At 42.0% G+C, this 9,962-nt stretch overlaps 1 protein-coding gene across 1 annotated transcript in view; it reads left to right on the forward strand.

Annotated features, from left to right (window-relative positions):
- Positions 1-8,258, forward strand: part of DSP (desmoplakin) — a 38,869-nt gene extending 30,611 nt beyond the window's left edge. Inside the window, exons 22-24 of the mRNA XM_009703549.1 lie at positions 257-355; positions 1,199-3,490; positions 5,064-8,258. Of these exons, the coding sequence (XP_009701851.1) occupies positions 257-355; positions 1,199-3,490; positions 5,064-8,258 (5,586 nt within the window). The remainder of the gene's footprint in view (positions 1-256; positions 356-1,198; positions 3,491-5,063) is intronic.
- Positions 8,259-9,962: the final 1,704 nt, after the last annotated feature.

Raw genomic sequence — 9,962 nt, forward strand, 5'->3', positions numbered from 1 at the left:
TTGGATTTAGTGTCATATCAGCTGTGGTGGAAAATAATCTTGAAAAAGAAGGTGTGGGTTTACCAGAAGGGAGAATGTATTAATTTGGGTTCCCCAGAAAGTCATTTGAATTTTTGAGGAGGAGAATTTGCTTTTTGCTTTGTCAAGTGATAATGTTTTCTAAAGTGGATTGGAATCCTTTAAATGATCTGAGATGTAGGTATGTTCCTATCTAACTCTGTAGTACAAGCTGCTAACAATTCTTTTTCTTTTCAAGGCTAGCGAGGCTCAGTCTCGCTACATAGAGCTTCTTACAAGATCAGGAGATTATTACAGATTCTTAAGTGAAATGTTGAAGAGCATGGAGGACTTGAAGGTAATGTGACTCTTATTTTCTTTACCTTCTATTTTTATCACAGGTTAACAAGCTATTACTGATCAAAGACTTTCTGCTTAAGTACAGTGCAAAACAGTCAACAAAACTAAATCATGAGCTCAGTGGTGTCCCATGAAGGAGGCACGTTAGCAGTTCCATGTGTCTTTTGTCAAGGAGTACAGTATCTTGCAAAGTTACTTCCAAGGTCATGTGTGAGGTGGAGAACACTAGCCTTCTTGGTCAATAGGAGGTGCTCATCAAAGCACACAAGAGGTCCTTCTCTGTCCATCACAGCCTTGACCTCAGTGAAAGTACAGTTATCTCAGTGGTGAAAACTTGCTCTTCATGGTTAAGAGGCCACACCTCATTTCAGACCATATCTAAAATGTTTCAAATGGAGTAACTCTGATTTAATACAGCTCGGTGGAAACAGAGAGGCCCATTTAAGAGGTCGTGTATATGGAATGTGTTTCAAACAATCAACTGTTAGAAAATTGTGGAGGTTCTAAAGAAGGCTGTTTAGTACTTCGCTGGTGAACTCTTGGTACATCAGATTTTACTATCTGTATTTCATCTCCCTCCCCCCATCAAGTATGATTTCCCTTCTGAAAGTCATTACACTGATTTCTGCATAAGGTTTGACTGTGAATAAATAAGGATTCCAGAATTTGTCTTGATGACATGAAATAAAAAAGGATTTTGAGCTCTCATTGAAGCAGAGAAAAAAATGCTGTGTAATTTGTCAGTGTTACAAATGTATGTATTGCATGTGATGATTTTGAAACAGTTGTCACAAATGTTTACGTGGGGTTTTTTGTTTCTTTTTCTGCTATCATTTTGCAGATGAAAAACACCAAAATTGAACTCCTGGAAGAAGAACTGAGGCTTGCCAGGGATTCAAATTCAGAGACAAGCAACAAACATAAATTCCTGGAACAAAATCTGCAGAAGTACCAGATGGACATTTCTCAGCTCAAGGCAAAGCTGATGAGTTTGGAGGAGATGAAAAGACAAGCTGAAATGGATGGAAATTCTGCTAAGCAAAACCTGGACAAATGCTATGCTCAAATAAAGGATCTAAATGACAGAATAACCAGGCTGACTTATGAAATTGAAGATGAGAAAAGGAAAAGGAAGTTGCTGGAGGATAGATATGAGCAGCAGAAGAATGACTATGACCAGCTGCAGAAAACCAGACAAAATGAGAAAGACAGCCTTGGTTGGCAAAAGTTAGAATCTGAGAAGGTCATCAAGGAGAAGGAGTACGAGATAGAAAGATTAAGGGTTCTTCTTCAGGACGAAGGCACACGGAAGAGGGAATATGAAAATGAGCTGGCTAAGGTAAGAAACCAGTTTAGCGAGGAGATGAGTAATTTAAAGAACAAGTATGAAACAGAAATTAATATTAAGAAGACCACAATCCAGCAGATAGCTGCCCAGAAAGATGATGATGCAAAAGGCCTCAGAGCCCAGGTTGACAGACTGACAAGAGAAAACAGAGACCTTAAGGATGAGATTGTGAGGCTGAACGATGCCATTCTACAAACTACAGATCAACGGAGGAGAGCAGAAGAAGATGCTCTTCAGCACAAGGCTTGCAGTTCTGAGGTGTCACAGCAAAAGCATCAGTTAGAGCTGGAGCTGAAACAGATCATTCAGCTTCGTGGCGAAGACAACTCAAGATACAAGCAGGCTCTTGAGGAGGCTGCCGCAACTATTCAGGATAAAACTAAGGAGCTGGAAAGGCTAAAGGTTCAACTTCAGGAAGAGGCTAAAAGCCGATGGGAACTTGAAAATGAATTGGCTAAGGTAAGGAACAGTTATGATGAGGAAATTATTAGTTTAAAGAACAAATATGAAACTGAGATTAATATCACAAAGACCACAATTCACCAGGTCACCATGCAAAAGGAAGAGGACACAAATAATTATAGAACACAGCTTGATAATGCCATGAGAGAAAATAGGAATTTGTGTGAGGAAATTAGGAGACTAAAGAATACAATAAGTCAGACAACAGAGAATCTACGGAAAATAGAAGAGAATGCTCAGCAGCAGAAGGCAGCTGGCTCAGAGCTTTCTCAGAAGAAACAGCAGCTGGAGATTGAGCTAAAACAAGTTATTCAGAGGCACTCTGATGAAAGCATGCGGTACAAACAGTCGCTTGATGATGCTTCTAAGACCATTAAGGAAAGAAACAAAGAGATCGAAAGGCTGAGGAAGTTGTTGGATGTAGAAACAAGTCAGAGAAAAGAACTAGAGGATGAGAACAGTCAGTTAAAAAGAGTCCAGTTTGACCTGCAGAAGGCAAACACGAGTGCTACTGAGACAATTAACAAGCTGAGGATCCAAGAGCAGGAACTGGCCAGACTGAAAATTGAGTATGAAAGGGTTTCGCAAGAGAAAAAAGGCAGAGATCAAGAAAGTGCAAAGTTCCAGAGCACTGTAAAGGACTTGCAGATCCAGAAACATAAGCTGGAGGAGGAACTTTGCAGGCAGAATAAAAATTTAATGGAGGAGACATCCAGGAGGAAGAAACTGGAGGAGGAAATAGAAGGCATGAGGAGATCTCTCAGAGAGCAATCAGTTAAAATAACTAATCTCACACAGCAGATAGAGGAAGTGTCTATTGTAAAGAAGAGGAATGAAGATGACCTTAGACACCAAAGAGAAGTGTTAGACGGTCATGTGAGAGAGAAGCAGAGGTACATGGAGGAAATAAGAAAATACACATCTGATATTGAGAATTTACGTCGTCAGTTGGTCCAAGAACAGGAGCAATTAAAACAGGCTCACCTACGATATGAGCACTTACAGAAAACCTCTGAAGAAAAAAGCAAAAACTTGAATGAGTGCAAAATAGAAATTGAAAGGCTTCAGTCTCTCACGGAGAACTTAACCAAGGAACACTTGTTACTGGAGGAAGAGCTGCGAAATGTTAGACTGGAGTACGATGACCTCAGAATGGTCAGAAGTGAAGTTGATGAGAAAAATACTGCCATTGCTGAACTAAAGAATCAGCTTCAGACAAGCAGCAAGCAAACCCTGGAACTTCAGGGGTTGATTAATGATTTACAGAAAGAAAGGGAAAAATTGAGACAGGAAATTGAAAAATTCCAAAAGCAAGCTCTAGAGGTATTCATGCATATTTTGATCCCAGCTTTACTGTCTCTCAGATATGTAATTAATTGCAGTGTCCATTTGAATCAACTTAATTCACACTTTGCTGTTTAAGTTCACTGCTTGTGACTAATATCCCCTTTATGGCCCTTCCGCTTGTTTATTTTTAAACAAAAATGGCAGGATTTGGCCACTTTCTTAGCCTCTTTACTCCCTGGGACCTGTGCTAGGAAGCCATAAGCTGTCTTAGCGTCTAGCTGAGCCTTGCCCTCAGCCCTTGCCCCAGGAGAAAGCCTAGGTCTGTGCCAGTCTCCACCAAACCATCCTAGGGGAAGATGAGAGAATGTGGACTACCACTGTGCTTTAGGTGTACCCTGCGGGCTGTGTGCTTCCCCAGGCTGTTTCAGCCAGGATGGGTTAAACCAGTCCTTTGAGGCTGACCTGAGGGCTATCACACACTAAACCAGCTAAAAACCCCAGAACCAACAAGCTGTCAAAATGCTGCTTCGCTGGATAAGATGTCAACTATAAGTGAGGTTTAAAGATCATGTTTTCAACTGTACCTAAGGTACTTAAAGCCTACATTTCATTGACTGTTTTGGAGATTTATGTTCCTAAGTCATTAAAGGCATTTGCAAATTTTACTATTGGCCCTTATTTCTTAAACTTGAGGTGACAGCATAAACAAGTTAAAGAAAACATTTTTTCGTATTTCATATTTCTGCCTGGTTTCTTGTCCAAAGAGCTACTGTTTAAATATATACAATTGAGCACTTGTGAAAGTGTTTCTTTGCTTTTTCCTATTTTTGCCCTTTATGTTTCTTTTCTTATTCCCATTCTCAGCTATTCTTTCCTTTATTCAGTTTTTCTTTCCTTTATTTTAAAAATCTTAATACTGATTTTTAAAAAACGTTAACATTTGGGATTATCTGACATCTGTGCATATATACATATATATGCATGTATTAGAAATACATAAACTTGTATGCCCTTTAATATGGACTGCATATAAACGTGCATGCTTGTAGGTGTTTGTGTATGTGTATACATATATGAAGACATTAAGTGAATTAAAATGTAAAGCAACACAGGTAAAATTGTTTGGAGTAACATGTGAAACTAATAGGAAAGTGAAAATTGAATCATACGTTTCCTTTTTATCCATGTATGACCAGTCCATAGCTGATACAAATTCACCCAGGTTAGTAGGACTATGCCAGGGTACAGCTGCTGAGCATCAGACGCTTAATGAGTCTTGAATGCTCTGTGTATGTGTGGGTGTACTATGAGAAATATTAAAAAGTTAAAAGGAGCTAACTAGATCAGCAGAAAATCAAGGCTATGGGTAGCAGAGTGGAGTCTCCAGTGGTACTAGAGACACTGTCAGTGAAGGGACAAGGTACCTTCACTGGTTTGTGTGTGTATCCATGGTCTTGGGTAAGGCACTGCTGCAACTGGAATGTTTTCCAGTGGCAGCTTGCTGCAGGTTAAATGACAGGCTGAAGAGCATTGTAAATGGAGGGCATCAGTCTAACTAGCATAAACTCTAACCATCCTCTCTTGGTTTATTTCTTCTTTAAAATTGTAGGCATCCAATAGGATTCAAGAATCCAAAAATCAGTATAGTCACATTATGCAAGAAAGAGAAACCTTGCTGATAAAAATGAGTGCTTTGGAGCAAGACAAAGCCAGGCTGCAGAGATTAGAAGAGGAGCTGAACCGTTTGAAAGTTACCCTGGAATCAGAGTCTCGTTTGAAGCAACGCCTGGAAAGTGAGAAGCAACAAATCCTGAATGACCTCAATCAGTGGAAGAGCCAGCACTCCCGGACAGAGGAATCCATAAGGAAGATCCAGTGTGAGAGAGAGAAGAGCGAGAGGGAGAAGAACAGCCTGAGGAGTGAGATTGAAAGGCTTCAGATGGAGATCAAACGGATCGAGGAGAGATACCGGTGCAGACTGGAAGAGACCGCTGTCAAAAACCAGTCAGAGTTGGAGTCCGAGCGTCTCAGGCTGCAAAGAGAGATTGAGAAACTCAAGCAGCGCCCATATGGGTCCCACAGATCTACGCAGACTGAAGAAGACTTTTGCATTGATGCCTCCAAGTTGCTGTTCAGTGGGCTGCGGAAGAAGATTACAGCAATGCAGCTGTATGAGTGTCAACTGATAGACAAACTCACACTGGATAAACTGCTGAAGGGGCAGAGGTCAGTGGAAGAAGTCGCGGCTGACATTGAACCCTACCTCAAAGGGGCAGGTGCTATTGCAGGGGTGTCCCTTTCGCCCAGACAGAAGTACTCATTTGTTGAGGCCAAACGGAATCAGCTGCTTACAGCAGAAAACGCAGTCCTGCTCTTAGAAGCCCAGGCAGCAACAGGAGGCGTGATAGACCCACACCGAAATGAGGTGTTAACTGTGGACAGTGCTATCGCCAGAGATCTGATCGACTTTGATGACAGAGAACAAATCTATACAGCAGAAAAGGCTATTACAGGATTTAAAGATCCTTTCTCGGGTAAAACCGTGCCAGTATCTGAAGCCATCAAGAAAAATTTGGTTGACAGAGAAACTGGGATTCGTCTGCTTGAAGCCCAGCTGGCTGTAGGAGGGATTGTTGATCCTGTCAATAGTGTTTTCCTACCCAAAGATATAGCTTTGTCTCGTGGGTTGATTGACAAAGACCTGTACAGGATCCTAAACAACTGTCAGGGCACTACAAAGAACTTTATTGATCCCACCACCAAAAAAGCAGTCACTTACATGCAGCTGAAGGAAAAATGCAGGATTGAACCACACACTGGTCTGCTCCTTCTTCCAGTGCAGAAGAGGAGTATGTCATTCCAAGGGATCAGGCAGCCTGTCTCAGCAGATGCCCTGCTTGAGGCTGGAATTATCAAGGAATCAACAAGGAATGACTTGGAAAGAGGTGCAATTACAGTGGAAGAAGTGAGTGAGAGAATTATTGATTTTCTTCAGGGATCTAGCTGTATTGCGGGTATCTACAATGAGGCTACTAAAGAGAAACTTGGCATTTACCAGGCTATGAAAATAGGTTTGGTTAGACCGGGGACAGCCCTTGAACTCCTAGAAGCCCAGGCAGCCACAGGGTTCATAGTGGATCCTGTCAGCAATGTGAGGCTGCCCGTTGAGGAAGCTTACAAAAGAGGCCTTGTTGGAATTGAATTTAAAGAGAAACTTCTCTCTGCTGAAAGAGCTGTCACTGGGTACAAAGACCCAGAAACAGGAAACATCATTTCTCTGTTTCAAGCAATGAACAAAGAGCTCATAGAGAGAGGCCATGGCATTCGTTTGCTGGAGGCCCAGATTGCTACCGGAGGAATCATTGACCCCAAAGAGAGCTACCGCTTGCCAGTAGAGACGGCCTACAAGCGTGGCTACTTCAATGAAGAGCTCAACCAGATCCTTAGTGATCCAAGTGATGACACCAAAGGGTTCTTTGATCCCAATACAGAGGAGAACTTGACCTACTTGCAGCTGAAAGAAAGATGCATAAAGGATGATGCAACAGGACTCTGCCTTCTACCCCTGAGAGAGAAGAAGAAGGTGGTGCACACCTCGCAGAAGAACACCCTTAGGAAGCGCCGGGTTGTCATTGTAGATCCAGAAACAAACAGGGAAATGTCCGTGCAGGAGGCATACAGCAAAGGCCTCATAGATTATGACACCTATACAGAACTAGCTGAACAGGAATGTGAGTGGGAAGAAATAACTATTACAGGATCAGATGGCAGCAGTAGAGTAGTCCTTGTTGACAGAAAAACAGGTAGCCAGTATGACATCCAAGATGCTATTGATAAAGGTCTGGTTGAGAGGAAGTTTTTTGACCAGTACCGTTCTGGCAGTTTAAGCCTGACGCAGTTTGCAGACATGATTTCCTGCCGTAACGGCACTGATGAGGTGTTTCGACATGAGTCGGTGACCCGGTCTCCCACAGTGCTGAGTGTCAGGAGTTCTTCTTCAGTGATCAGGAGCGGTTCTTTCTCAGAGACCCCAGAAGAGTGCAGTCCTATTGCAGCCATATTTGACACAGAAAACTTGGAGAAAATCTCCATTTCAGAAGCTATACAGCGGGGCATTGTGGATAGCATCACCGGGCAACGGTTACTTGAAGCCCAGGCCTGCACAGGGGGCATAATATGCCCTACCACAGGCCAGAGGCTTTCGCTTCAGGAAGCCACTAGTCAAGGCATCATTGATCAGGATATGGCCACACGTCTCAAACCAGCCCAGAAGGCCTTCATAGGGTTTGAAGGTATAAAGGGCGGACGCAAGAGGATGTCAGCAGCTGAAGCAGTGAAGGAAAAATGGTTGCCTTACGAGGCTGGGCAGCGATTCCTTGAATTCCAGTACCTCACTGGAGGTCTTGTGGACCCAGAAGTGCGTGGAAGAATTAGTACTGAAGAAGCCATTAGGAATGGATTGATTGATGGTCGTGCTGCCCAGAAACTGCAGGACACAAACAGCTATCCCAAAATTCTGACCTGCCCCAAGACCAAACTGAAAATATCCTACAAGGATGCCATGAATCGGTCAATGGTGGAAGACATCACTGGGCTGAAACTCTTGGAAGCAGCTTCCGTTTCATCTAAAGGCATATCCAGTCCCTACAATGTCTCCTCAGCACCCGGCTCTCGCTCTGGCTCTCGCTCTGGCTCGCGTTCAGGCTCACGCAGTGGGTCTAGGAGGGGAAGTTTTGATGCGTCAGCAAGCTCTTCATATTCTTACTCATACTCAACCTTCAGCACTGGGTCTATTGGGCGCTAATAACAAGTGAGGGAATGTATCTGCATTTTAATATTGTTTAGATTATTCTATATCCCCTTTCCTAAAAAAACCCCTGACAACAAAGTAACCTAAAGCAAAACCCTTAAGTCTTTTCTGGGTCTGTTCAACTTCTCTTCTGACAAAGCTGTAAAGTGCTTGAATGCAAATTTATGGAATATAGATTAGGGGATGGAAAAAGTCATTATTTGTGAATTTTGACTTTCGGTTCCCATTTCCTTTTAGTGTCTGGATTTTAATTGGTCTCTGTGTATTTTAAATACTCTGTCATGTGCCTTCTGTTATCTGTAACTGTCAACCTATAATCTGATAACTGAGGTTTGAAAGTCTTGCAGTAGTTAATTTTTTTCCACATAGACCTTTTTCAATTTGCTATTATGAAGAAAAAAATACTAACCATCTGGACAAAAAATACCTTTAATATTGGTTTAGAATCGATACTATAAACATGAAAAGCTCTGTCTTCCAGATGCTCTACTTGTTTGGGTACCTATTTTCTTAAGTATAAGTTGGTGGATATAAAGGGCTCTTATTAAGCTGGGCTTTTGTTTTACTGTTACCCATATATATTTTCTACTATTTTGCTTGATTTCCATGTAACAACAACAACAAAATATCTAACTGCACCATGTGAGCTATTCTAGGCAATAAACTTTTGAAGTTTTAAAGTATATGTTGTGTGCTTATTAAATTCAGCTATGGACATACTTGGAGGTGCAGATTAGAGAAAGAACCATTTAAAAAAATAGCACATACTAGCTTTGTCATAAAAAGTGTACAGGCACTTTATTTTTCATGATGCTGATCCATCATTTTTTATGAATGTGGACTTCTGATTCTTCAACTTCAGTAGGAAAAGGAAGATAGTACCAGTAGTGGAAACTGCCCGTAGAAGCAGAAAGCCTGTTTCCACAGTTGGTTATAGACTTGGTGATGACCAGAAGCATCTCGTGATCCAACCCATTGTCTCTGCAGCTACGAGGGACTGAGTCAGAGTCTCCCTTACACATCAATGTAACTGTGGAGAACGAGCAAAACAAAGATACAGTAATGGGGCTTAGCTGGCCAGTATGGTGGTGTAGGAGGATCTTTCAAAACCCGTACAATCACCTCCTGTAATGTCCTCCCACTTCTTCTGCTGGCCCCTGAAAGCCTAGGTTGAGAAAATAACAAGAGTGTGTCAGTGTTTGCATGATGCTTTGCTGTTGTCAGTTCTACATAGGCTGTTGGCATCCTGCTGACTCCTTTTGTCTGAGCTGAGAAAGCTCCTGAGATGAGAAACCAGAGCAGGACTAAATGACCACAGGATTAGAGAACACAAAAGCAGTTTGAAGCCATTTCAGCTGCCATGAATGTTCCTTAGCCAGAGCAGAAAATTACTTGTATACATCAGGACTACCCTGTGCTCTCCTATTTGCCACACAGTGCAGATGGCTCTGAGTAGGCACTGTTCTTACAGGGTGATCACTTAAAAGAATTTAGTATGGTTTTAGACAGCTGCTAGTACAGAGCTTTAATGACAGAACTATTAGTATAATTTTCCAGTAGCTGAGATAAATTCTTCCTGTAAGTAGTTGAAAGTGTTGCCTGAAGCACATACCTCCTTTTAGCTATGTACCATGTAGGAGCTCTAGCACTGCATGAATTTTATCAGTTGCTACAGATAGAAAGAAGCTGATAGATGTA

Source organism: Cariama cristata, unplaced genomic scaffold (assembly GCF_000690535.1).
Source record: "Cariama cristata isolate BGI_N322 unplaced genomic scaffold, ASM69053v1 scaffold21597, whole genome shotgun sequence".
NCBI classification, from domain to species: domain Eukaryota; kingdom Metazoa; phylum Chordata; class Aves; order Cariamiformes; family Cariamidae; genus Cariama; species Cariama cristata.